Source organism: Neolamprologus multifasciatus, chromosome 15 (assembly GCF_963576455.1).
Source record: "Neolamprologus multifasciatus chromosome 15, fNeoMul1.2, whole genome shotgun sequence".
NCBI lineage: Eukaryota > Metazoa > Chordata > Actinopteri > Cichliformes > Cichlidae > Neolamprologus > Neolamprologus multifasciatus.
In genome coordinates this window covers 33,173,958-33,201,780 of record NC_140453.1, presented here as the reverse complement: position 1 = coordinate 33,201,780, position 27,823 = coordinate 33,173,958, and the positions used below count along the sequence as shown (strand labels likewise).

The following is a 27,823-nucleotide window of genomic DNA, read 5'->3' as shown; positions in this document are numbered from 1 at the left end:
TAACTCGGCTCATAACCGCAGCACGTAGCAGCAGTGTGCATCACATGATAGAGCGGCTGTGTGTATTTGTAACCTTGCTAGCAAACCAGCATTTCATCTATGAGGAAGTTTTCCCAGAGAGAAGTAAAGCAAGTGTGTAAGTTCATCTCTGAATGTCTGTAAAGCGTTCCCACGTTAAGCTTAACAACCATACCTGGAGCGACTGCCTCTCTCTCTCTCTCTCTCTCTCCTGCTGCTTCAATCGTGAAACAGCTTAATGATCAGCTGATCGGCTTTTCTGTCGCGAGTCCGTCTCTCTTCTTAGTTTTTGGCCCACTTCTCACCAGAAAGAGGAAACCAGCGGCTGAACAACAGCAGCACGTTTAAGCTTGATAAGCTGTTGTTAGAATTTATTTAATATTACTTTCTACACCAGGATCTTTTTCTACGTAGCTGACGGCTGGTAATTGTGCAGGGGCGGATCTAGCAAAGTTTAGCCAGGGGGGCCGATAGGGCATGAACAGGGAAAAGGGGGCACAAAGACATACTTTTCTTTCTTATTCTCATTTAAAATGTCAAGTTTTTAATAAATAATTATCTGACTCTTACACCCAAAGTTTTAATCTTGTGTAAAATATATAGAAGTCCATTACTGTATATAGTAACTGTTAAGTCTAATATACCCTAGTAAGCTATAGTACTTTTTCCTTTGGGAAGATACCATCTGTGCAGTCTGCAATTCTGTTGAAGAAAGATGTTGAATCTATTTAATTATTCTTGAAAAATAATTTATTTTTGTGCATTTTCCCCCTGCATCAAATTAAATTTGATTACATCGATTAAGCATCATGAGGTGGAGGGTGGTTCCCTATTTTTTTTTTTTTTTGCTGGGAGTTTGCAACCCTATTAGTTAGGTTGCTTAAAATTTCTTCTAAGTACTCTTTAAAATACCAGAATAGGGAGGATGGAGCAGGTTTAACTTTATTAGATTGATCAGTGTTGCTGAACTATGACATATTTTGGACGCAGTGTATTTTTTACATACAGGTATAACAGAATAGCTTTAGTGTTGTTATTTATTTAAACTTGAGTATAAACTTATACAAAATGCAGCAAGATATTAAAAAAACGTTTTGTTGATTAAAAAACACACTATATCGGATTCATATCGGTATCGGCAGCTATCCAAATTTATGATATCGGTATCGGTATCGGACATAAAAAAGTGGTATCGTGCCATCTCTAATTATTACCGCATTTTGTTCGGCTACCAGCACACATACATTACATGCACCCCGTTCTCACTCGCAGCCCAATGCAAAGACAGGTTCTGTGATAGGAGCTGAACCAGCCACTGGAAGGATTAGACATTTCCAGAATTTTCCTTTTGCCAAGATTACACCAGTGTTAAGTCACTGTTGACTTTTTTGTTTTTTACCTGAATTGTCAATGGGACAATGGATGCTGAGGCAAACCAGTGACAGTAAAGATAGCAACGTATCAGCAGCCGTGGCGCTTTAAAGCTGGTTGACATTCAGGGCCATTTACATTCTGCTGCTCTCAGCCTCTATCACACCCGCCGGTGCTTTCTTCTTTTTTCCGCTCACCCTCTTCCCTCTTGCTTATACCTGAAGCCATTGCCGGGATTTCTCACCGAGCTGTTTTCACTTCGTTGAATTTGTGTGAAGAATCAGGCGGCAGAGGCACACAGACAAACACACGGCGCATTCACAAAGCGGTACATATCTATATGTATGTGTATCCTACAGTGACGCAGGATTGTGTCCGCTGATAAAAAAAAAAAGACTTTAAAACCAGCAGCCAGGTAGCAGTCGTATTCATCCTGTCTTCCAACTCCAGAAATGGGGAATGTCCAAAAAAAAAAGGAAAACAAGAAGTAGGTCAGTTTGCTTTTAATTACCACACTCATTTATTCATTTATTCAGCAAGGAAAAATTCCCTCTGTCAGGCAAGTAGAAGCACTGCACTGAAATGCAAACAGTGCCTACATTAGAGGATCTTCTGTGAGGAGGGGGAAGCGGACGGGAAGATGCGAGGCTGATCTTTCTCTCCGTCTCTTTCTTCTTGTCCTTCACAAAAAACTTCCTCTGGATCCCAGTTTTGATGCCTCAATAGTGGATATATGACAGGAGCTGTCAAGCGGGTGTGTAATATGAGTGTTTGCCGCTTGTATCATGTCCCGAGTGTTCTCAGCAAGAACAATGAGTACATGAGCACACGCACATCAGTGCTGATCAGCATGAAAATGATATCTACTACAACAACAAGTTCAAACTGTGTAAAATCATGATCAAAAGAAAGAAAAAGATTTTCCCAAAAACTGCAACGCCCATTTTGTAATTGAGAGCGGATTTAAACAGCTGTAAAATGTTTAAATATACGCTCGTTTTATTTAATATGATGCCAGCGACACATTTCAAAACAAAATCGTGACAGGGGCGTGTTTACCACTGGTTTGCATCACCTCTTTCTTTTTTTTTTTAACAACACCGAGCTCTCAAAACTGCAGCTCAGCCACCAAACACAAACATGTTTTCCCATTCTTGCTTGAGAGGATGGGTTTTGAGCCTCTCAAAATGTTCTGCAATAATAAGATGTTCACAGCATGCCGCATGCGGCTCATCCACATCGAAAGGAGCGAGTTCAGGTGGTTCTGGCATCTGACAAGGATGCCTCCTGGGTGAGGTGTTTTGCCCCACCGGGAGGAGGCCACGGGGCAGACCCAGGACACGCTGGAGAGATTATATCTCTCGGCTGGCCTGGGAGCACCTTGGTGGATAAGCTGGAGGAGGTGGCTGGGGAGAGGGAGGTCTGGGCTTCTCTGCTTAGGTTGCTGCCCGGATAAGCAGAAGAAGATGGATGGATGGACGGACTGCATTTCCTGTGCCCGTAATGTCCATGCGCTTTAATGAACACCCAAACCCCTTTAAAGGACATCAGTGATGAGTGATCAGAATTTCTAAGTTTATACTGTAGCTGGTTTTCAGCTTTGTCCCTTTTTAATGTATTTTGTACTGGAGACTATGAAAGCGGCACATTCTTTGCAGTATTACACTGCAATTACACTGACACTTGAGTTACTGAGTTATTCTTAAACTGCTGAAAAACCTACCCACAAACTCCAGTGGATGCTTCTATTAAACCCAGTTATATTTATGAATATTTTCAGGACCCTTGTTTCAACCTTTTTGAATTTTTTCCACTTTCAGTCTTTGATATTTTGTCTCTGTGTTGTACAACTAAACTAAACCGGCATAGTACAGAAAAGTAGACAAGAAAAACAAATGCCAAGACTCGGTCTGGTTTAAATGCCTAGGAATAAAAATGAGTTTTCAAGCGGCTCTTGAAGATGTCGAGTGTTGCTGAGGTGCTCATTTCAAGGGCCCAGGCTGTTTCAAAGTTCAGGGGCATCTACAGGGAAGGCCAGGTCTCCTCTATGCTTTAATCTGCTTCACAGTAAGACCAGAAGCATCTGGTCTGATCTCAATGATCATTTCAGAGAATGTGTAGTTAAAACATCCAAAAACAGGGGAAATACGAGCTCGCTTGCAGGTGCCTGTCAGGACTTGAGCTGCTGCATTTTGGTTGCAGAGGAGAACGCAGCGCCTGGCTGATTCTCAAATAAAAACTACTCCAAAAAGCAAGCCTGGGTGAAATGAAGGAATGAACTAGTCCGTCTAGGCTCTCAGTCATCCAGATCATGGTAGTCATAGGAGCTTGAAAAATCTTTTAGAAATAAAGAAACCTCTTGTATGAAAGGTGAAACATCCTCACATCCTCACAAGCTCTTAAAGCATGGTTTGCCTTCTTAGCAAAAGAGAGAGAGGGCTTAGCCTTTTGCCTCAGGTAGAAGAAACTAACTGTAGCAACAGCATTTATCTGTTTATTAAATGTGTGATCAGCCCCGTGTTTTGGAGGGCCAAGACGAGTGAGGTTCAGGAGGTCCACTTCTTCGCTTCATCCACAATTTTAACTCGGTGAGACAGTCCAGCAAGGACAGGGTTTAAATGATTTCCAAATCAATACAATTTACACAGTCCCCCAGCTTTTCTATTAGATTTACTGTTGAAGCCATTGATGAGCTGCATGTGTCGAAAGCATTTCATCATAGATGATTTTAACCTAAACTATAGTGCATTTTACTCATCAAGGCTACAAAGTGCAACTTTTTATTTGACCTGAAATCCTAGCTTTGTGGTAAGCAGGTGTATCCACTAAATACGTCAGTATGTCAGCTTTCTGAATGTTTTGTGGTCTCACTGTACAACATCTCTCTGTAGCAGCCAAGTTGCACAAAGCAGCACCGTTATCAAGACACCATTTGGGTTTATAGACCAACAATAAAGCTACTGAATGACCCAGTGCAAACACAGTGCAACCAGCCTCTCTTTGTGTTACGCAGAATGGTTCGAGTGAGAAGCGGGAGGTTCGTCAGTTCCAGTTCACCGCCTGGCCTGACCACGGCGTACCGGAGTACCCAACCCCGTTCCTGGCCTTCCTCCGTAGGGTGAAGACTTGCAATCCGCCTGACGCTGGACCAATCATTGCTCACTGCAGGTCGGTTTGTAATTTGATTCTCTTTTGTGCTTCAAAGGAACCGATGAGTGGTTCTCGCACCTGCCGGTCTCCCAAAAACGAAGTCAAGCCCAGCATATGGAAAATCCCAGCTTCAGTAATGCAGTTGTTATTAGGTCATTGTGTGTCCGTGAGCCAACAGAATGGCAGGCTTTACCTGCGTACTTGCTATTATAGGTTACGTAACACACTTTACACCAACGCATACTCTCTTTCCCAAATGACCTCTGTCTCTTCTATTTTCAATTGGACACAGCGGCCTTCTCTTTAATTTATGCTTTATTTCCCTGCTGCCATTCTCTCCACCTTTTTCTTTTCTTCTCTTTCTGTCAAAAAGCCTCAAAAGTAATCCCTTCCCATCTCCTCTGCGTCTCCCATTTCACTCCTTAGCTCTTCCTCCTTTTACGTGTGGTATTTCTCAGATGGCTTATTCAAATTGAAACCTTCCTTTTTGTCAAGATAAGAAGACTTCAGTGAGTCCAAAGCACTACACAATAAAATTGAAATTTGACGGCTTGCTTCGCCCAGTCTCCATCACTGTCCTCCTGTTGTTCTATTTGTCATTTTCCTTCATTGTTTATTTATTTCCTCTCTTAGCTTTCATAGCATCTTTCTCTTTGCGTCTTCCTATTCAATTATGCAAAGTGTGACTCCACAACAGAGCTTACAGGACTTGCTGTATATAAAACATTATCATGGCACAGTGAATTACACTGAAAATATTCAATGCCAAAACACTCTAAGAAAAAAGAAAAAAATGAGTAATTTTGTATCTTTTTTTTTTTTTTTATTTTACTCCAGTGCGGGCGTAGGTCGGACGGGCTGCTTCATCGTCATCGACGCCATGCTGGAGCGCATCAAGCACGAGAAGACGGTCGACATTTACGGCCATGTGACACTTATGCGATCGCAGCGGAACTACATGGTGCAGACCGAAGACCAGTACAGCTTCATTCACGACGCTCTGCTGGAGGCGGTGGCCTGCGGAAACACTGAGGTGGCTGCCCGGAGCCTGTATTCTTACATCCAGAAGCTTGCCCAGGTGGAGAGCGGTGAGCACGTCACTGGCATGGAGCTGGAGTTCAAGGTATAGGAAATAAACCTATAAAATAACCTTCTGACCATTTTAAGTGCACCATGCACTGAAATTACAGGGTTTTACACCTCGCTTTGTTGTTGTTTTTTCATTAATGAGCCCTAACTATGTGTACCAATCAACTTTAACTTCTGCTGGAGTCAGACATGCAAATTATCAGGGAGCCTGCTTGGAGTTTTTCCTCAGAGTCACCTGCCAAGACAGTGGGAAATAACGAGCAGCCACAGATCAATGTCTACATTAACTATCCTCTCTGTAGTCCTTATCATAACTAAATAATGAAGACGGCACCGGTATGTTTTTCTGACACCTTGTTTTAAGCCACTGTAAGCCTTTTAAATAAGCCTAGCTGCCAGCTTTATCTTCCCAGCAGTTATTCTGGATGCAAATCCAATTTCATTGCTTTTCATATTTTTCTTCATCATTATTTGCAGTGTGCTTAATTTTCGGTTTCAGTCATTGCTCTTTGCTTTGTGATAATGCGTTTCTTTGTATTTTGATTTTGGGGGTTTTTTTGTTTTGTTTTGGTGTTTTTTCAGTGGTTCTTAACTATCAGCATCTGTGTTTCTGACAAGAAGCTGTGAAACTAAATTAGGAGACTAGGAAAGAGACAAATTGGATGGTTGCTGTCACTGCCTGGGTGGGTGGGGGGACTGAAAGAATAACATTTTAGCTGAGTGAAGATGCAGTTCATACAGTGTAGCATCACTGTAGAAGGTATATTTAAACTGGCTCATTTGAATGGCAGCTATTTGTCAGTTTTTTACAGATGCTGTCCAAGTAACAGGTGACTAAAAAACAAATTTCCTTTACTTTCTTGTGCTTCACTTAAAACGTTTCATCATTTAGGTACACAATGCTATTGAGGTGTAGCTTTTTTTTTTTTTCCAGAGCTAGAAAAGAGAAATAAGAAGCCCTTTGCTGTTGGGCCACATTGTTCATTTTTGAGGATTTTGCAATATTATGCTTAGGCTAAGAAATTGGATTTAATCTAGCAGGGGCAAGACAAAGGATTCTTTGGCTCAGAGCAGCACGGATTTTCGGTTTTAAGAAAGAAAAAATTAATGAAAAAGCAGTAGGTGAGAAAGACAGCAAAGCGTAGTGTTTACGTACAGAGAGGTGACTAATTAAAGGAAAAACATAAACCCTTGAATCCTGCGATGGGGAGACTGGGTGACTGCTACAGCGGGGGGATATTAGCTGGCATCGTGTACTTTTTCCTTTATACAGCCGTTGCAATTCGTCACAGCCACCGGGCATCAATCTAGCTGACCATCTATGAGACATCGTGGCATATTAGAAAGTGCTCTCCATCACCACCATCAAACATCACATATCTTTTGGAAGAATGCTGCTAGTCGAGTCGCTGCCAGTTAATTGAGTTGGGAGGCTTATCCTATAATTTGTCACCCGTCCATAAAGTATAGTCACCTCAACTTTGGCACACCAGTTAGCATCTGCTGACCTTGGATTACGCACACAGATTCTTGAATCATTCGTCATCGCTTTTCATCAACGCAGCCTCCCTACCAAGAAACAACAACAGTGCCAGTGTGATTAGTCTTTTTTGGGGGGGGGCGTCTTCTCACTGGTGCACAACAGTGACGGAAACTCCACCGCCATCTGTATCAGGAAATAATGCTGAGCTGGCGTCAGGAGTCGAACGGGGATTAATAACATCCACCCTGCTGTCAGTACAGAGGGGGTAGGCGTGTGAGAAAAGGGGGTGGTTGAGCTAAGTAATTAATACTTGATGATGACAAATGGAGGTGGAAGGCGAGGCAAGCGGAGGGAGGAACGTTTGGCTAATGAACAAAGGGACGAGTGTATACTAAGTTGGCAGTAAGGAAGTGATTTGACAGAATACTGCACTATAGGCGAGAGTGGGAGGGCACTGTCATTCTCAGGTAGGATACACAGTCACGCAGAGTTAAGCCATAACTGTCGGGAATCCCTGAAGATAATTTTGTCATGAAGTAGTCAGACAAAAACGCTTTCTTGCTCACAGTATGTGCATTTTTATGGAGATTTATGCACATAGCATGCTTGTAGAATGTATTTGGCAACAGTATGTGGATTACAACATACACACACAACAAAACGCTACTGAGCTACTGGGATAAATTTCAATTTAAATAGAAGCAAGTGTGAGTTGGGATTCAGCTGTTTAAATTGGGATCCAAGTCCAAACAAAAATACAAAAATCTTCTCGAGTTATATAGAAACAGTTATATAAATGTACAAAACTCTCACAAGGCTTTGCATGGCAATGCATAATTAATGCTATCAAAGAAGTACACAATTGGAAAGATAGTATTTACTAGAAATAAACCGAAAACCTATGATCTAATAGATAGTAAATGTACTAAAAAGAATAAATATGTGTGAATCTGTAGTGATAGTAGTGCCAGATGGTATTTAATATTGGTATTTAATATTCTCAGACCCTTGTATTTTCTATTACAGGGTTCTGACTTCCCATTTAGATTTGGTTATGTCCAGGGAAGCTTACTGGGGATGGTCCTACTGCGTTTTTGGCCACAGTGCTTCTTTAAGGTCTAGTTTCTGATACATAACCAAATATATGTTTCGGTGCAACATGCCAAATGGAATGAAAACTGACCAGATATGCTGTACTATAAATGGGAAGGAGCTAGTATGAGGTGAAGAGATTGAGGCTGCCAGGTCTGGCTCAGTTCCCTTCACCCTCTGTGGTGTAGCTGAGGGCCTCTTTAGCACTGCCAGGCCACCTTAAGCCTTTCCAGGTGCCTCTGTGAAACACAGATCAAAAGCAAGACAGTAGCAAGGGATAAAGGCATGGGAGGAGGAGGAGGCAAACACTGGATGGACTCCAAGAAGCCACTGATAGAGAGCTGCTGGTGCTATACGAGGGGGGAAAGAGAAAGAGAGACCGAGAATACTCTAATTGGAAGAGAAAATGGAAAGTTAGAGCCGGTTTGCGCACACATACAAGGATGAACACACTGACTTTTTGTATTTTGACAAGTATTGGGAGCTGGAAAGTCTAGAAAATATATTCACATCCCGCCTTCTTTTTCACCGGGGTTAGTTGCAGCTCATCTCTTGTCGCGTTCTCATTTCTTGTGATGCCGCTGGTGTTTTCAGCGCACCGTGCGTTCTGTCTGAAAGGGGTCCTAAACCATCTGACAAGGGTATCTTCTGTTTGCTTGCTAACGAGCAAGAACACACACACACATATTCTTTGTTGAGACGTCGAAGCCAAAAGGAGGAGATCATAGGACTTGCTGACCCACAAACTCGCGCTGAGATCCTTATGACGGTGATGATGTAGCAGTACGGCATTTTCATTTTGATCATTATGCAGCGTGCGTGCGTGTTTGTCTTTCTGAGCATCCCTATGTGAGTCTATGTTTTATGCACACTGCCATTATCAAAGCTGCGACTGACCCACTTTTAGGCAAGTTTTCTGTTTCATACAGGCTTGATCCAGAGGCTTGTTAGTCTGGGTGTGTAGCGTATTTTCCGTCATTTTATCTGACCCTCCAGGACCTCACAAGTTGCAAACGGGAATAAAGTTTTGAATTGCTTTCCGATAAATATAATCCTGATAAACAATGTCCTTTGAAGCGGTGGCATCGTGGGTGACAGATCAGATTAGATTAGGTCTTCTTTATTACTTTCTGCAATTGATATTCTCCACTTTCTAGCTATCTTGCACCTGTCTTCTTCATCCTCTCCTGCTCTTCCTTTCTCCCTTTACTTCTTTCCTCTGCAGTGCTACCTTCTTCTCACATTTCTCTGCTTTTAATCTTTATTCTCCTCCTCTGCATCGTTCATTGCAGTCTTACTAAATGTCTCTTTTTTTTAACACTATACTATATTTTTACCTTAGTCTGTACTGTTACTGTTATTGCTTATCCTCTGGTATGTTAAACTATCCCTCGGTCTTCCCCCAACAGCGTTTGGCCAACTCCAAAGCCCACACGTCGCGCTTCATCAGTGCCAACCTTCCCTGCAACAAGTTCAAAAATCGGCTGGTTAACATCATGCCCTACGAGACCACTCGTGTTTGCCTGCAGCCAATCAGAGGCCTGGAAGGATCTGACTACATCAATGCCAGCTTTATTGATGGATACAGGTAGGAAGAGTTGAGATGGTTTATTTCTACTGCAAGGAAACATCTTGATTGATCAGAGACATATATTACATGGAATAAAGAAAATGAGAGAAATATTCATTCTATTTTTGTATTTTTTCCTCATAGCAGTCAATGTAATTAGGTTTATTATTATGTAAAAGCAATCATCAAGTTTACTTATCGTCCACAAGTTTGTGTCGTACGGTTGATTTTGTTTTTCCCCCTCTGAATTTGCATCAGTGGTGTTTACAGTTAATTACTCAAGTAAAAATGGTGTGACTTTACTGTTTAAACAGGCAACAGAAAGCCTACATTGCCACGCAGGGCCCTCTGGCGGAGACTACAGAAGACTTCTGGAGAATGCTCTGGGAGAACAACTCCACTATTGTAGTCATGTTGACCAAACTTAGAGAGATGGGACGGGTACGACGCTGATTTATGTTATTTATCTGTCTCTTTTTGCTTAAAAATTAAAATAATTTAAATCAAAATGTAAAACGCCATAAAAAATTCCACTAAAAGTCATCACTATTTTTTTTTTTTCAAACAGGAAAAATGTCACCAGTACTGGCCTGCAGAGCGCTCTGCCAGGTATCAGTACTTTGTGGTAGATCCCATGGCAGAGTATAACATGCCTCAGTACATCCTCCGAGAGTTCAAGGTCACAGACGCCAGGGTAAGAGGGGGTCCTTTGGCAGTTTGGGAGGGTTAAATAGGGCGCAAGATGTGAAATTTTCCAATGAATGCAAAATATATAAATACAATACGTTACACCCTTGAAAAGCCTACATAAACACAGAGCTAGGGATGGGTACCGGTATCCGGTGCCATGATGGCTCTGACATAAACGGTAGTAACCAGACCAAAAAGCAACGCACATTTCGATGCTTTATTTCGGTGCTTTTTTTTCCTGAGCTGTGATACACTTTGGATTCTAGCCAATCATTTTACGTTTCCGAGGACAGTAGGCGGGTCCAGGTACGTACGTTCTTTTAGAGCAGAGCTACAGATTAAAAATGCCCGAGGCGAAGCGGTCAAAAGTCTGGCTGTACTTCACAGCAAAAGATGCAAACTCAGCAGCCTGCAACAAGTGCTTTAAGGTGATACTGTGATACTGTGCAAAGGAGGTAACAATTCAAATCCGATGAAACACCTGGCGACGCATAGCGGGGTTTTTTTTAAAGCCGAGAAATGCGCCGTATTTGATAGCTTGCTGCAAGACCTCACACCGTGCACATCTACTGCGTGTGTAGCCGTAGCCCTGCCAGTGTAGCAGAAATGATGAGGATGATGATGCAGCAGCAGCTGTTCTTCTCTGCGTGAGTAACTTAATGTTGTTCGTGTGTAATTTACTTTGAGTAGGCTAACCACGTTATTACATTAATGCACGTAAGGTGAACTAGCAAACACCGTCATAGTTACATGCGGCTGTCTTCTTGTTTGATGGCAGATACTCCCTTCACCCTGGCCAAAAAGGCTAAAATGACCAAAGAAAAAGTGGAAAACAGTTAAACATGAGAGGTTTTTGGACAAAGTTTGTTTTTTCCATTGTTTAAGCACTGCTTCCAGCCAAGAGTGATACCATATATGCCCTATAGCTGCAGAAAAGGCTAACATTGTTATCTTTTTACAAAAAAACAACTGAACATGAGAGGCTTTTGGACCAATTTTGTGTTCTCCATTCTTTAAGCACCGGTTTGAGCACCGTTTAAGAACCGGCACTGTTTCAAAAGTACCGGTTTGGCACCGGTATCGGATAAAACCTAAACGATACCCATCCCTACACAGAGCCTGTACATATTTCCACACTGTAGCCTACATGTTGTATTTTTTCTGTTCAGCGGCTTTTGTTGTCTGAAATCTGCCCATCACACCTTAAAAGAAAACTTTGTACTAAATTGCTGTCAGCACTCAATAGATATTCAGCTGCAGTTTCTTTGTATCAAGGAGCAAGAGGGACTTTTTCCAGTCTTCTTCTTTATGCTTTTGTTCATCAGAAGTTGTGCGCCAATGCCGCATTTTTAGCCTCCTCAAAAGACTAAAAGTACAAGAGTGTAAAAAAAAAAAGATGTTATAATTTGGACAGATGCGCCATCAACAACTCACTGAGGTGTTGGAAATGTCGAAGATTAAGCAAGTTGAGTAAAACTAGGCCACGTAAACAGAGAAACATCGCAGTCTCGTCATATTTATCCCAAAAACCTTCCTTAAAAGAGTTTTTTTCTGTTTCTATTGTGAGATAGATTTCCATAAAGTGTTTCACTACTGAACTGACTTTTCTCGCCCTGAACTGTTAAGAAGCTACTCTGCTCTTTTGTAGTTATCTCTTTACCTCCGATAACATTTCTTTTTCGGTCAAATTAGGTCAGACAGTTCAAAGGAGCAACAGTAGAAATCTAGCAGAGAGATGAAAATCTCCCGTCTCGTTGCCAAACAGGCTGATATACCCATTTCCCAGACATCATCCTGTTGGTATTAAAGCAATTAAGGCAACTCAAAGACTCGCGCACTCATGCCGATCTCCTTTCCTCTGTATATTTCTATTAGTTCACGCGCACAAGTTCAGATATCATCTTCCAAAGGCTCTGATAGATTAAACACACTAGCCGTGACTGCTTTTTCTAATTCTTCATCCCATATTTAGTGAGTGGAACAAAACTGTAGAGGTTATCGCTGTGAGTGTGACGATGTTCGTGCACAGTTTCGTTAAGATTGACCCAGTCGTTTCGGAGTAGCTTGGATACACACAGATACATATGCATACATGCGCTACCATCGTTTTTGTAAAAAGAATGCATATAAAGTATGAGATTGCTCTAATGTGCATGCAAACACGATGCCCCGAGGTCTGGTCAGTGCTGCTTTTCTTTTCGAGGATTCTCAAAGGGGACTCAATCATCAAAGCAAACAGTGTTAGCAAACAGGCAGTCAAAGCTTATCACACAGTTAGGAAAACAAAGCGGAGAGATGGAGCGGGCGATAGACCGGTCTGTGCTTTCAGGCCACGCGTGTGTGTCGATCTGTCATTTTCGACCCCATATTGCTGATTGTGTATGCACTTAAAAGTGTCTGTGACCTGGGCTTACCCTGCTATTGCACAGATCACATGTACATGTTTGTCTGTTTTGTATATGTATGACTGTGTGTGTGTGTGTGTGCACACGGCTGTGTGTGTTTCTCTCGCATGCCTCTGCGCAGTAATAGCATAGACTCCACGCCTCAACACTCACATCTAGCGAGCCAGTCACGTATTTAATCACACAATTTGACACGGCGTGTGGGCCCTCAGGTTGTGTGTTAAATTTTGCTCTCCCCCCCACACACCCCACCCTTCTTTCTTTCGCGTGCTTAGTTTATTGTGTTGTTGTCTTTGCCCCTCTTTCATTTTTAATCCCCCTGCTGAGGCTAAATGTTTTTGAGATGGAAAAACAAAGGCAACACAAGAAAGAAAACATGCAATGCGTCATAAAACAGGGAAAGAGACATGAGGTGTTTTACAAAGAGAGCTGGTATATGGGGCCTGACTTATTCGATTCTAAATCACTGTATATGTCAAGCACAATAAATGTACAAGAGTACCCCTTGGCAGCAGCGATGCAGACGCACATCAGCAGCACGTATAGTCCCATGTGACAATAGGCAGATTATTTAAATCCTTTGACATATAGTAACAACGTAAAGTATACATGTTCAGCATAGTCACCGTCTGAACGGGGGGGTGGTTAGCTGTTGGCAAAAATCAGAATAAATCAGTAAGAATGTAGGACAGCTCCCATCCATGATGGTTAGAGTCCCTCAGGTACTTGTTTACTTCAACACATTTGACATTTACCATCAATTCTGCTCAGTATGATTTTTGTCATTTATGACATGAAGCATGTTGCATGTCTTCATTGCATCTTGTTCTTTACATACACCATGCTGCAGTTTCTTCAACAATATTGGGGAAAATTATAATTTATTATACCACCTGTGATTTTCAAAACTAAAAAAAACACAGATTTTTTTGTAATCTTTCAATAATGTCTTTAAAAGTAAAAATGCTATTTTCATTTAAAAATATATATATAAACCGAATTAGCATTTTTATACCCCAAATTTGAGTGACTTTGCTGAGACATCAGAAATTAATCAGGCATTTTTCTGTCCAGAAAAAGTAAATAATTTGCCATCTTTATCAAAAAATTATGTTTTTTATGTTTTTCAGCTCTTTTTTTTTTTTAATCAATAAATTTAAAATTGGTGGATAACAATGATAATTAGATTTTACCATAAAAAAACAGTGATTACTGGTGGATTAACCATTACAGAAACATACAAATGATTTTGTAATTACCAATAAGGTTAATTTAGGGCAGCTGTGGTATAAAGCTTACACTGGGTGGTGACCTAATAAACTGGTTAAACACTGTACATGTGCACTGACTGTTAGCTTGAAGCTAACTACTGACTGACACTTTTAATTTACTCAGATGAAGAAGATGTTATTGCAATGTTATTCTTTTTCCCAATAACATAATTGAGAATTTGTCTCTTTTAACATTTGTAACAAACTTCAAATGTCAAATTTACTCCAAACAAATTTGAGAATCAAGTATCATTAGCAGCTAATAGCAGGATGTGGCAGGAATAAGGCACGGCGGGTCCAGGGATCAGTGTTTTCAGACATTTTTTATTCAAAACACCTCACACCACACACTACACACACCTGAGTCCCTGTGTTTTAACGTGGCGGGCGTGATTGCGGATGCCGTGCAGGTGCGTCCGCCCTCCCTGCACGCCACCGCAGACCACGCCCCACCACACACCCCCATCGCCCGATTGAGGCCGGGGAGTCATCCGGCTGAACCTACTCCCCACCGGTTCCCAACCTTGGAACAGAGCAAAAGTCCGTTGCGGAGGCCGCCCACGCCTCCAATGGCGGCGAGCCTTGTCCGGGGGTCGGCCACGCCTCCAGCAGCAGCGGCGAAACCGGTCCGGAGGCCGGCTACCCGGCAAGCCGGCACGACCCCGCCGGCCCCGGGAGGGGCTCACTGCCCGGCGCATCTGACGCTCCGGGGCAGCTCGATCCTCGACCTCGGGCACAGGTCGAGCAGGCTCCCCTGGCACGGGGACCGCCATCTCCCCTCCCGGTTTCTCCACCTCTTCCGGCTGGAGCGGCTCGTCCGCCGCTGGCTGGGGCGCTGGCGGGAGCGGCTTGTCCGCCGCTGGCTGGGGCGCTGGCGGGAGCGGCTCGTCCGCCGCTGGCTGGGGCGCTGGCGGGAGCGGCTCCGGCAGCCCCTCCCGCGACTCCTCTTCCTCCAGCCGGTGCAGACCCTCACGCGCCTCGTCTGCCGCCTCCGGTCGGAGCGGCTCGTCCACCGCTCCCGGCAGGAGCAGCCCTTCACCCGGCTGTTCCCCCTCCTCCGGCAGGCGCAGATCCCCGCGCGCCTCGTCTGCCCCCTCCGGCTGCTCAGGTGCCCCACGCGGCTCCTCCACCGCTTCACTGTCCTTGGTACACACCTGTGGGGGTGGCGCCCAGGCCCAGAGCAGCGCCGCCAGCTCCCCGATCCATTGCAGGTGGCGCTCGGACTGGTCCTGTAGCTCTGCCTGCTGGCGACGCACCTCCGCCACCTGCTCCCGCTGGGCGGCCGCCATTTCGGCCACCCTCTGGGCCAGCTCCTCCACTCCCTGGCTCCGATAAGAACCCGCCGTGCCGCCTCCCGGGTTTCGGCACCACTGTGGCAGGAATAAGGCACGGCGGGTCCAGGGATCAGTGTTTTCAGACATTTTTTATTCAAAACACCTCACACCACACACTACACACACCTGAGTCCCTGTGTTTTAACGTGGCGGATGCCGGTTGCGGATGCCGTGCAGGTGCGTCCGCCCTCCCTGCACGCCACCGCAGACCACGCCCCACCACACAGGATTTCCAAAAACAATAAATAGTTTACTTGCCAACTGAGTACTCAACCAGTTGTGCTTCCGCCATGTGTGTGAAAAAATCTATAGAGAATTTGCGAGAATGACACTTCATATCCAAGCTGAGGTCTGCTGTGCTGAGAAGTGATAAACAACTGGAGAAATGAACACCTGGTTGCCTTAATTACTGGTGGCATCAAGCGGAGAGCTTGTCTCTGCGAAAATGCTCGTCTGCTCGCCGGCTTTCTCGAGCACTGTGCTGTGTCTGAGACAACATCAAAAGAAGTTTCTTTACAAGGACACAAGTATCGACTGTGCATTCTCAGAGTGGATAATCAGCTCTCTCATAATAAAGCAGATCCCGTCGTTCTCCTCCTGCGATGCCACTTCATTGGATAAAAAAACTATTCAAATGTGTTTGTTTGCACTGCAGTTGAAGCAAATGTAGTTGCCTCACCATTACAACAAGGTTGTAAGAATCAATAAAAGATTAAGTTGTCAAGGTTGACATTTTTTGAACATGCACGTCATTGTGTCAGGGTTTTTGTTTCCAATTTTCATCCTCCAATCCTGCCTTCTTTTTCATAAGTCCTTCTTACTTCTTACATCCCTCCTCCCTCCCTCTCCGTGCTCATCCATCAGGTTGCTCTATTGATCGCATCTCAGGATTATCTTATTCAACTTGGTGTCTAGGAGAAGACGCTTGTCATGGCAGATGCACTATTGATTAGCTATAACTAGGACCTACTTGTGACACACACACACGACTGCGCGCTGTGAACACAATAAGGAAGAAAATGGAAACAGTTGGGCTTGAGTAAGAGAGGACACACTGTCCCTCTGTTGTGAGCAGTGTGTGTGTCACTGTATCAGCAGGTTTAGTCTTATACAGAAAAAAAAAGTCATTTAAATGCATATGTAATTAGTGCGAAGGCGTTTTTTTGCTTTCAGTTTGTCCTCTGTGTGGATGTACATAACTTTGTCCTTTTTTCTCAAGAATGCAATGTCTCAGAAATGCCTTAAGGGATTTTCTTCAAGTTTGTCTTTAATGTTCACCAGGACCCAAGGTCACTGTGACCTCTCTCAGCCATAGCTTAAGAATTCATATGCTAATAATGACAACATTTCAAGCTGCCGTCTAATAGAATAAAATGATAAAATGATGACATTTTATATCCAAAAAGGTCACAATTTTACTCCAGTATCAAAATGTTCTGCAAAAACACTTCTCCCCTTCTCAAAAAGAGAGAGAAGGGGAGATTGTAACCATATTTCACATTTGGTTCCCTAATACACTGGTCACACTGATTATGGATGCCCGTCTTAAACTTTTAGTTCTGTCAGAATCACTTTTCTCAGCCACACGTGTGAACAAATGTTCTTGCATTTAACTCTTATTGAACCTACGCGACAATTCGATGGACGCACAGCAGAGTACGACAAAAACAAGGCTTTACAAATTCAAGTCAAATCGATTTCAATCTCTAGCAAGTGACAACCTTTGGCTAGACCCTCAAGTCAGATGGAGAGACAAAGCAGAAACATGCTTGCATACAACCAACAGGGGATCCTTCTACTAGTAGTGCATTTATTCTGCATAGAGTTGGTGGAAGGATACTGATACGGTGGAATTGTTGGTGGAAACTGTCGCCATTTAAGATAACCTTAAATGTATCTTTGCTGCTCACCTCATTTTCTCTCTGTTTTGCAGGATGGCCAGTCCAGAACAGTAAGGCAGTTCCAGTTTACTGATTGGCCAGAACAAGGCGTGCCCAAATCGGGGGAAGGATTCATTGATTTTATTGGCCAGGTGCATAAAACCAAGGAGCAGTTTGGGCAGGATGGCCCAATCTCTGTCCACTGCAGGTAATGTTGTCGTGTGCATTATATGGCTTGTATATTTTATTTTATATTAGTAATTGTTTTCCTAAAAAGAGATGAGTTGTCGCCTGCTTTGCCTCAAACCGGTCTCTGAAGACCTTCTTCTCTTCTTGAAAGCGATATAAGTCTCAAGACGAGATTAAATCTCTTCTTAAGATGGTTATTGTTTTGCAGCAGAGCTCCTCCTAAGGCGCAGCTCTAACAACATCCCTCCTCTCCTCTTTGCCAAGCGCAGTGCACTACCTCAGCACCTCCACGGGCCCTTCTCTTTCATAATTGATAAGCCTCAGATGTGGCTTGGCATTTGCAAGGAGAAGACATATGAAATGATACAGCCATTCTTTTGGGGGTTTTACGATCACTGCGTGGTGCATTTTTATCACCTCCGGTGTAGTTTCCAAGGTAACTTTCACCATTAACTCGAGATGCTGCATGCAGGTAGTAATTGATATTTGGTAGTGGTCACCAGCAGAACGTCAGATTATTAATATTCATAAACCTAAGTGGGATCCGTCTGAATGACTTGTTATTCTCAGTAGCCAAATGAGGACAATCTTCACGGCTTTGGTTCTGTATACGCTGCGAGACAAACAAAGAATGTATGTCTCGTATATGATCTCCGACACACTTTTTTTAAACGTTTGATTGGCATTCAGCTCCAAGGATACAAATGGGCGAACACTAATAATTCCCTTGCTGTCTCTTAAAAATGCTTTACCTTTGGAGCAGAATAGGTGTCACTTTTGCGCCACATTTCTACTGCAGAGGCGCCATGACATCATCGAATGTAGCATAACGTCCTTTGGATTAAAAAGCAATGATGTCACCAGCCATCAAATGACCCTCTGGGAGTTGTCTCGGAGTTGTGTCAGGCTAACACCACTAAGACTGAGTTATTCTACCCCTCTCTGAAGCCTTTATGGGAGTGCTGTCCTTAAAGTGAAAGGCCTGGTTATTGCAGGACTGGAGTAATGCACAAGAAAGCAGACAGAGGCTGCATTTAGCGCCTAAATAAGTGATGCATCTCACCAAATGCGGTCCTGATTTTGAAGCGTGCGCGCGAGTAAACACAGCAAAGTGTTTTATGTCATTAGAGTTCGATGATATTAATCAGGGAATCATTTTGCACCGATGTGTATCTCGAGTAGTTGAGTAGTAATAGTTGTTGGCTGCATTATCCGTCGGGACTCTAGCTACCTCCTTTCCCATCTAATCATTGTAGCCCTCTCAACTTTCTCCATCCCTCCTCCTTCAGGCTTAGTCGTTTCCGAGAGTAGAGCTTATAGCTTCCTTTTCTCTTACTCTTTCGTCTTCTGTCACCCGCCTACCCCGTTCGTCAACTGCCTGTCTGTTTCTTAATCCTCGCTCTCTCGCGCTTCCTCTCCGTCCATCCATTCTCCTGCACCTCTTTTCTTTTATTCTTCTCCCTTCCTCCTCAGCGTCTATCTAATAGACCCACATGCTTTTTGTCATTAATTGCCTGATTACTTCCCGTGAATGGGGACACCAAATCCTCTCAGTCTGCAGTGGCTCGGCGAGCCTTCAGATTTGGAGAGTCGATCTTCCTGGGGAGTGGGAGAGGTTGAAAGAGAGTGAGAGAGGAAGAGAGAGAGAGGGGGGGAGCTCTGAGTGAGTTTAAGAGCCCATGTGACAGTCTGTGACTGACTCCCATAAAGAGGCTTTGGGTGGGCTGAGAGATACTGCAGTGTGGGGGTGATTAGGCTCCTGTTTCTTTTTTCATTTAATAGCATCAAACAATACCAAGTCATCCTTTGTCTCAAGTGCGCCGTTTTCCTCCAGCAGACACACGCAAACTTGTCAACAAACTCACGCACAAGTCAAAAAAGTGTCTCCCAGCAGCCGTCACTTCCACTCTCCATTCAGACAAAATAGCATCAGAGGCTGGAAGAAGCCCAAATAAATCTGTTGTCATATCAATTATTGTTCCATTGGTGAAGTGGAAGTCATTTCACAGCAAAGCAGCTTAGAGAGGCAGCTCTCAAGTATTTCAGGATCTGAGTTAAGACTCGGGCTGTATTTCTGGAGAGCAGCAGAAGGCTGAGTTTTTCGACACATGGGAGGAGGGACTTAATGAGACAAAATGTTTGCTTGGTCGCTTGTGTGCGACTCGAAATGTGCGCCTATGTGTCCTTGGGCTTGTGTGTGTGTGTGTGTGTGTGTTAGACAAGAATGTGGCCACAATATGTAAGTGGATTCACGAGGTTCTCACATGCAAATTGCCTCCTTTGCTACTGTCACTGGTGTTTTACCATGGAGCAAAATGTCCAGCTGTGGAAGTTTGCTTCCTCTAAGTGGTTAGAGCTTCCAGTGTGCAGAGTATTTTTAGCTCTTTGCAGTCACTGTCCCCCACAAAATGCTGCATGCGACAGGAGAGAAAGGCACAATTTACAAAGGCACCATTCACTCGCTGTGTGCACAAGGCGTGCTTTACATCTTTCTGAATACACTTTTTTCTCTTTTTGTGTTTGCAGTGCTGGCGTGGGCAGGACCGGAGTCTTTATCACCCTTAGCATCGTCCTGGAAAGGATGCGTTATGAAGGTGTGGTTGATATCTTCCAAACGGTGAAGATGCTCCGAACACAGAGGCCAGCTATGGTCCAAACTGAGGTGAGAAGTCACAGAGTCACACACAATAACATACACTGCTCCTTATTTGGATAGACTTGTGGAATTTTAAAAGACCACCAATAAGTTAAACCACTTTTGGGTGGGTGTCTTCACCCCCATAAGGTCTATTATTGGTTTTCTGATCTTCCTGTGTGAAAATGGGTAAATGCAAAATCAAGTTATATAAAACATTTTTGCTCATGCCAATCTTGGCTTTCTACTTAGGTATAGGATCTATAGAATGATCTTGTCAGGACATGCTCTGCCTCAGCAAATTGTGAAATTTACTGCAAGTTGAAATTGTCTGAAAATTGTGTCATTATACATATAACTCCTGGTGAGGTGTTCTAATGTAATTTGTTATGCGTCTGTCTGTTTTTTTTCCCTCCACAGGATGAGTATCAATTCTGCTATCACGCAGCTCTGGAGTACTTAGGAAGCTTTGATCACTATGCAACGTAAAAAGCCATCTCCCCCCCCCCTCCCCCTCCTCTGAATCCTGTTGCCCCCCCACCCCCACCTCAACAGCCTCTTGAGCCATAGGAACTAAAATTTAAAACGACAGCAAACAACCACATCGCCACCGCCAATTCAGCCGCATCAACCAGGATCTCCTAGATTTTTTTTTTTTTAAGACAACACCCGGTCCAACCAGTTCAGAGTCCAATTGGACTTTTCAAATATGCCACAAGGAAACACAAGAAAATTGTCCATCATCTCAAGAAAAGAAGATCCTCGGCAGGGGAGGAACCAGATGCTGTGGCTCAAGATGTGGGGCGGGTTTTGATCAAAGTGTCAGACTGCTTACCTTACCTCAAGTGTTTCAATGTGGAGGACATTGTAAACATTCGTGGACGTTTCTCTTCTCAAAAAATATCTTCGTGACACAACAGTAACAAGCGATGGATGACGAAGGAAAAGGAAGGCAAAAAAAAATACAAATAAAAATGTAAAAAAAACACTGAGAAGCAGATGGATGTAGCCAAGACTTGGTGACTATCTTGTTTTTTGATATGCTCGGGTGTAAAAGGGGTTCAAGTATTTCCATCAACACAGTGTGTGAGTAATATTGTGAGAAATGAAGAAACTGGTTGCCTGCATAAAAGATTTACCAAGCTGTACAAAAAAAATGAAACAAAAGAAACAGAAAAGGACAAGTTCACTCACATTCGGCACCAAATCCTTCAAGAAAACCTAAAGTTTTTACAGTATTTTGTGTGGGATAACACTCGACTATTAAAGCGACTTCTTCTCGAGCACTAAGAGCTAAAAGAAGACACTTTTTGGTTTTCTTGCAGTTGTGAGGATGAAAACAGCGACACGTTTCTTAAAACGTGCTAATTGCATCAGTTGTGAATTCGTGTGAAATCAGTATCCTCAGCCAAGTAATCGCAGGAATGTTGCAACACGCCAGTATATTAACAGTGCAAAGATCAGTCACCGGATAAAAGTCTCGCCTGCTGCACGAAGCTTCCGCCGCGTCGTCTTGCGTGCAGCCGAGGCGAGACGAGCGGCAGCCGTGTCCCGTGATTTTTCTTTCTTTCTTCTGTTTTTTAAACAATCGCTCCTGTCTTTGGAACCACTACATTGTGGGGCTGCGGTTTCAACATCCACGGTTTTGAACAAGAGATAAACCTGGTGGGGGGGGGGGAAGGCTTTGGAACAAAAATGGAACAACCAAACAAGGATTGCCGCAAAAGTGAGGGCTCTCTTTGTGTACAGTGACCAACGCTCATCGTCATCCTCCAGAACTTTGTCTAATGAGGAATTATCTCATTTTTCAGTTTTTTCTATTATTATGATTTTCTGTCAAAACCAAACATGCTGCTTATCTCGTGTACGCTGTACGTGTGACTTTGGAAGGAGAGGAAACTGATGAATCAAAGATGCCATCTCTGATAACTGGCATGACTGAAAGCGCATCCACTTGACGTCATCGTCCACGCCTCCTTTTCCCCTCCCTCTCGCCCAGCCTCCTCTATAATCATCTATATCATTGTATAAGACGCTCAAGTGGCAAAGGCCTGCTGCAGTTACCAAGCTGCGCATTAATGTGGTTGAAAAATTGGCCTTTAGTTCCACTGTTTGTGTGTTTTGGTGACAGGTGGATACATTTAAACAAAAAAAACAACAAAAAAAAAAAAAACAGATGCTTTGGTATTTGCCCTCCGTTTTCAAGGTGACGCCTCTGTGGGTGACACAGCCAGACCAAGGAGCCATGATGGATCTCGACGCTGCGACGCGTTCCTGAAACTCTCCAGTACAAGTTACTTGCACATCCCCAAACGAAAAAAAGATTAACTTTAAACGTATTACCCCCCCGCCAACCCCTCCCTACTCTCCCCGAACAACTGCAGGTCGACACACTAGTGTATGTTGTGATTTAAAAAGAAAAATCAAGCTTTTGAGATCACCGGGTTTTCATTTCGAGAACAGCGCTTTGGTATACGCGAGCGTTACGGATCCCGCGCAGGTTTCCGGTGGGTGTGCACAAAAGCCGGAGCGATGGACAGAACTGTGTGTAATCTTTTCTTATTTCCAAAAAAGCCTTATTGTTATTGTAACATTACGAAAACATTAATGTTGTATTATGACGACTTATTTTACACTACATAGTTGACTTTTTATTATGTTTTTGGTTGGGTTTTTTTTTTTCTTTTCAGTTTAGTTTTCTAACAGATGTTGTATCATTTTTTAAACTTAGCAGGAAAAGAGAAAAGCTTATCTGTTCATATTATGTTTAAAGACATTCTATTTTTTCACTGTAGAAATGTTAAGTATAACATGGCTGTGTGCTTGTGCGCATATATGTATGCATTCATGTGTACTGCGCACTCACACATTCATATATATTTAAATGCAGAATATGAAGATATATCCAAACCTTAGTATGAATTATATGTTTCTCCTCATCATCTTTTTTGTTTTTTAAACATGTCAGTTCTCATGCTTGAAAATATGATTTTATTTCATTTTGTTTTTCTTTGTGTGTGTGTTTTTTTTAATATATACATACATATATATATATAAATATATAATCTTAGAGACCTTGTGTGTTTCTTAATGGAAGCTGAGGGAAGCACTACGCCTGAATCCTCTGCCTCCACTCACCATTGCTCTTCTACCTGAGGGTAGAACCTGTGCCGATGAGGAGATGCCATTTTTTATTTCAATTTTTTATTTTTTTGTCTTTTTTTTTCTTTTGAGCAACTGTTGATGAAGTGATCTACAAAATATCAATCAAATATTTCAAAACTGACGATTTTTTCTTACCTATATAGGACCAACTTGACAAACTGTATCTTGTATGATCATGGTCAGGCTATGACCCTCGCAGTTTAAGAAAATCCTCTTCAAGTTCTCTTTTCTTTTTTTTTAATTTTTCAGACATAATGTGGCCATTCATTTTGTTAGATATCCACTATGATCTAGAGTATACCTGTAAATAAACAAATATATAGATTATATGTATTTGTATCATTTGACCTTCAAGATCTCATACTTTAGGTGGAGACAGAAATACAAAAATCAAAGTCCTTCTCACATCCTGGTGGTTGTAGAGCCTGCTTTCTGAAACCTCTCTTCTCCAGTCCTTCCTCCCTGGTCTTTAATTACCACTCACTTTTCTTCTGACTTTAATTTCCCCTGCTAGCAGTTGAAATGGGAAACATGCCAGCCTCTGTTCTCACACCTATAGCCTCAAAGAGAGCACGAAATCAGCACCAGTGATCTGCTGGTATAATTTAACCAAGCCTGGGAGGTTAGTCCATTCTGTCAACTATTTGAATTGTTAATCAATCATTATTTCAAGGACCCGTTACATTCTTATTCTAGGTGTAAGACAGAGTGGAGCAACTAAAGGGTGTTTTTGAAAAAGAAATATTCTCTTAAAATAATTATCAAACAAAAGATTAATCACAAAGGTGTAAATTCTTAAAGCCGCAGCTACGGTAAAAACGCTGGAGGCATCCTTCATTCCTTAACACTTTCCACAAAACCCCCAGAAGATGTGCAACTGTTCAACTACCTAAAATGCCAAGGTGTTAATCCATAAATATATCATTAGCTGAGGAGCAAATACAGCTATGCTAAAGGCCAGACATGGTTCAGTTCCAACATGACACGTTGATTTATTGTCTCCCCGGTGCATTTTTTTAAGCCTTGAATAGAACCATACTGTTTTTTTCTTTGGTTTTTGTTTTTTTTTATTTGACCATGCTTCATTTTGGGATGCAGAAAGAAATCAGGACTCAGTGAAAGATAGCAGAGTGATGCAACCAAGGAAAGACCGAGACAACCAAAAACGTGCTGCAAATTCACATTTCCAGCATGTCATTTCTGAACAGTGGGAACCTTGAGATGTTTCATAATGAACTCAAAGCCTAAGATGAAAGACTGTGGAATTCAGTGAGGCTGATGAGAAAGGGCCCAGGCCAAACCTGAAACCATGGAAGTCTTTCAAAGCTTGTGCAATGTGTTACTTTTTTTTGACTTAATGTGAAGATGTTAGGCTTTTGAAAACAAACCGCCAAATTTGCAGGAGTATGTTGAATATTTCAGGGGAAGAGGGGAAATAACAAAAAGATGAACCCTAACTTAATAAATAAAATCAAAATAACAGAACGTATACAGTACGACAAATTGGAAAAAATAAAAAAAACAACCCAAATTCAGAAAAATACTTTTTTTGTATGAGGGCCAAGTGCTATCACTTTCAAACTGTTACTTCTAACTGAAACAATAATTGGTTTAAAGCCACTGTGTATGTAGATATGTTGACTTTGTATTAAAGAAATGTTGTCTGAAAATCATTTTGCATGTGTTTCTTGCTGGTAAGATTGGTTACAGCATGGATATCTCTCCTCCTGTCTTATTGTCTGCCTACAGTATTTCCCCATCTGTTAATATGCGCATTTCTGGTGAGAGTTCTTTAGCTATGATACTTGAAGTACATCAGCACTTACTTTCTACATCATACATCAGACTGGAACTTGCACTGAAAAAAAAATCTGTTCTATAGGACGAGTGATGAAACTCACAGATGGTGCGCATCGTTTGTTGATAGATGGCTTGATTAGCTTCCTCCTATATTTATCCACCAGCCTCTCTGCAAACACATCCCAGTGTGTCCTTAAGCTCCTCTTCAAGCTTGATAAATGCCATGCAGACAGGCTGATATTGGTGCAGAGGTAAACCCCTACCTAGTGGTATTTACTCTCTAATCTGTCCTCTTTGGGTATCGGCTAACCTCGAAGTGATGCTTCTGGAAATCAAAGGGTGTGTTGGTCCCAGACCTGACTGTGTTTGCCTTAAAGATATTGCTTTAGATTACAACCTGCAAATTGCAGCGTGTGATTATTTGGTATTTGCACGGTATCCCTAAAATATTTGTAACAATAACTCTAGCGAGACAAAAAAGCGAAGAACAAAGAGGTTGGGGAATGAGGGGGTAGCTACACCCAAAGTAATTACAATCTTATTATGATTCATTTTTCAACATTTTTTCTCATTTTGTTTTTGTTTTTTAATCTTTTTTTTCCCCCTGAGGAGTAGGAATGACGAATCTCAGAGGTAATGGGAGTGAATTAGTTGCAAATTCGACAGTATGCCATGTGTATTGTGTATTTTATTTTATATATATGATGAATTTCAGAAGTAGTAGCACGCATAGTGTACAGTCATCTGCATTTTTTGTGCATTAATGCAATCTCTAATGACTTTTTCAAGATAACGATACTGTAAAAATGAACCATATTTAGAATACATAAACTGTATTTATATTTTAATTTTATACTTTATATTTTAAGCCTTGTATTTATTCCTTTGTGTGCACCTGTAACTAGAAATGTGTTAGTTGTTGAGTTTTTTTTACACTGAGCTATAGATCTAAACTTCAATGAGTTTACAACTGTGAGCTATCAGAGTGTTTCAAATTGGCAAAAATCTGCCTCTCCTAAGACTTCGCTCTTCACCTGTAAATTAGATGCCGCTGCATCATCGTCTCAACCTGTGACAGCCACTAAAGCATTGTCATTTATTAAATGGTAATGTACGCAGATTTACAACCCGCTTCAAGGATGATGCTACTAATTGTGCGCCGGAAGAGCTGCTTCAGTCTATCCCTTTCTAATAGTGGCGAGCCAGCAGACCAAGTGTGAGGGTAGGCAAGGAAGTGAATTAGGGTGGCGATTATGCAGTGATTCAGACAGCAGCTCATTAGGACCCAGCTAAGCAAGCAATCAACGAATCGATGTGACAGTGGACCCAAAAGCCACAGAAATTTGTAATAAATGGCAAAGCGATAAATTGGATTATCCACAGCCCCGTGGCCAAGCTCTTTCTGTTGCAAATGACAAATCAATCCAATCACGCCACGAAAAAAGCTAAAGAACCACAAAAACGGGAGGGAGGGCCTCGAGTTGCACCGGCTGTGGAGGTTATCTGTCTGTCAGATGCGTCTTGTTAAGGTTGTAGTTTTCCAGAGGTCATTTCTGTGTGATATTCAGGGATCTAAAAAATTCATGGCCAGCCATTAGGTGTTTATGACCACCTTTTATAACTGGAGATTTAGTGACATTTGAACTCGTGCCAGAGCAGTAAAGGTGTCACAGGGCTGCCATCCCACATGCCTGCTGAACCGACAGGACGAAGGCAGAGCTGCTTTCAGATGTTAAGGATGTAAAAGAGCAGAAAAGGAGAAATAATTAATAGAAATGAGGCAGCAGCAGGATCCCGTCTTAACTCTGTTTCATTTCTTGTATTGTAAGCACAAGAGATGGATCTGCTCCATCAACCTGTCAAATCATCACCGCTGAATGCCACGACCATGACTGGAGTGCTGGATGAAGAAACACTGACATGACATTGATGGACAAAGATGAGCAGAGGGATGAGTTATAAACATTAAACCTGTTCAAACATGTCAGCACACAGCTGGCACCAGTTTCATGGAAAGATACAAAAACATCACACTTCAAATATTGTATTAAATAAACCAGTATTTTTGTCAAAGGACTTTGCTGCCATCTGCAGGATAATATAAGATGGCACCATCTGGATAACACTAAAGAGCTGTTTCCATTCAATTAAATCAGAGATCCACATTGATAGATGGTGGATTGGAATGTATTGTCCTCTCCAGAGGCTTTTTCTATGCTAACTAGACCATTATGAGCTGCTGCTTAGCAATAACTCGCTCTATTTTAAATGCATCTACATGTGGGATCCGTGCATTCATACAAATACTAACAGTTTTAGTTGCATATGTAGTATTCTACCATACAGCAAGATCGTTATACACCTGAAACACAAAAAGTCTGGAGTGCAAATTGAGCAGGGACCCCCCTGCACAAGCGCTCATACTCGACGCCCTTCCTGTTAAAAGTGTGTTTGAGCGTCTGCCAGCAGTAAACGGTGGCATTTCAAAATTGTGGTGCGACATGACTCTTGTGTTTATGGCCTCGTGCTGTTATTTCCTATAATCTGTCTTACGTTCCCTGGTTCCTTTCTGCCTCTCTGTGTGCAGCCAGGGCTCTTCCACTGACTGATTGCCGCTATTAAAAAAGAAAGGAGCGGGGATACTGTCTTGGTTTCCTTCTTCCTTTTGCGGTTTTATTTCT

At 42.4% G+C, this 27,823-nt stretch overlaps 1 protein-coding gene across 13 annotated transcripts in view; it reads left to right on the top strand.

Moving 5' to 3' along the window:
* Positions 1-25,012, top strand: part of ptprsa (protein tyrosine phosphatase receptor type Sa) — a 236,639-nt gene extending 211,627 nt beyond the window's left edge. For all 13 annotated transcript variants that reach the window (XM_085132277.1, XM_085132278.1, XM_085132276.1 and 10 more), the window contains 8 exons: positions 4,403-4,557; positions 5,377-5,662; positions 9,613-9,791; positions 10,088-10,214; positions 10,342-10,467; positions 17,407-17,561; positions 20,069-20,204; positions 20,598-25,012. In XM_085132277.1, coding sequence (XP_084988403.1) covers positions 4,403-4,557; positions 5,377-5,662; positions 9,613-9,791; positions 10,088-10,214; positions 10,342-10,467; positions 17,407-17,561; positions 20,069-20,204; positions 20,598-20,666 — 1,233 coding nt within the window. In that variant the 3' untranslated portion in view covers positions 20,667-25,012. The remainder of the gene's footprint in view (positions 1-4,402; positions 4,558-5,376; positions 5,663-9,612; positions 9,792-10,087; positions 10,215-10,341; positions 10,468-17,406; positions 17,562-20,068; positions 20,205-20,597) is intronic.
* Positions 25,013-27,823: the final 2,811 nt, after the last annotated feature.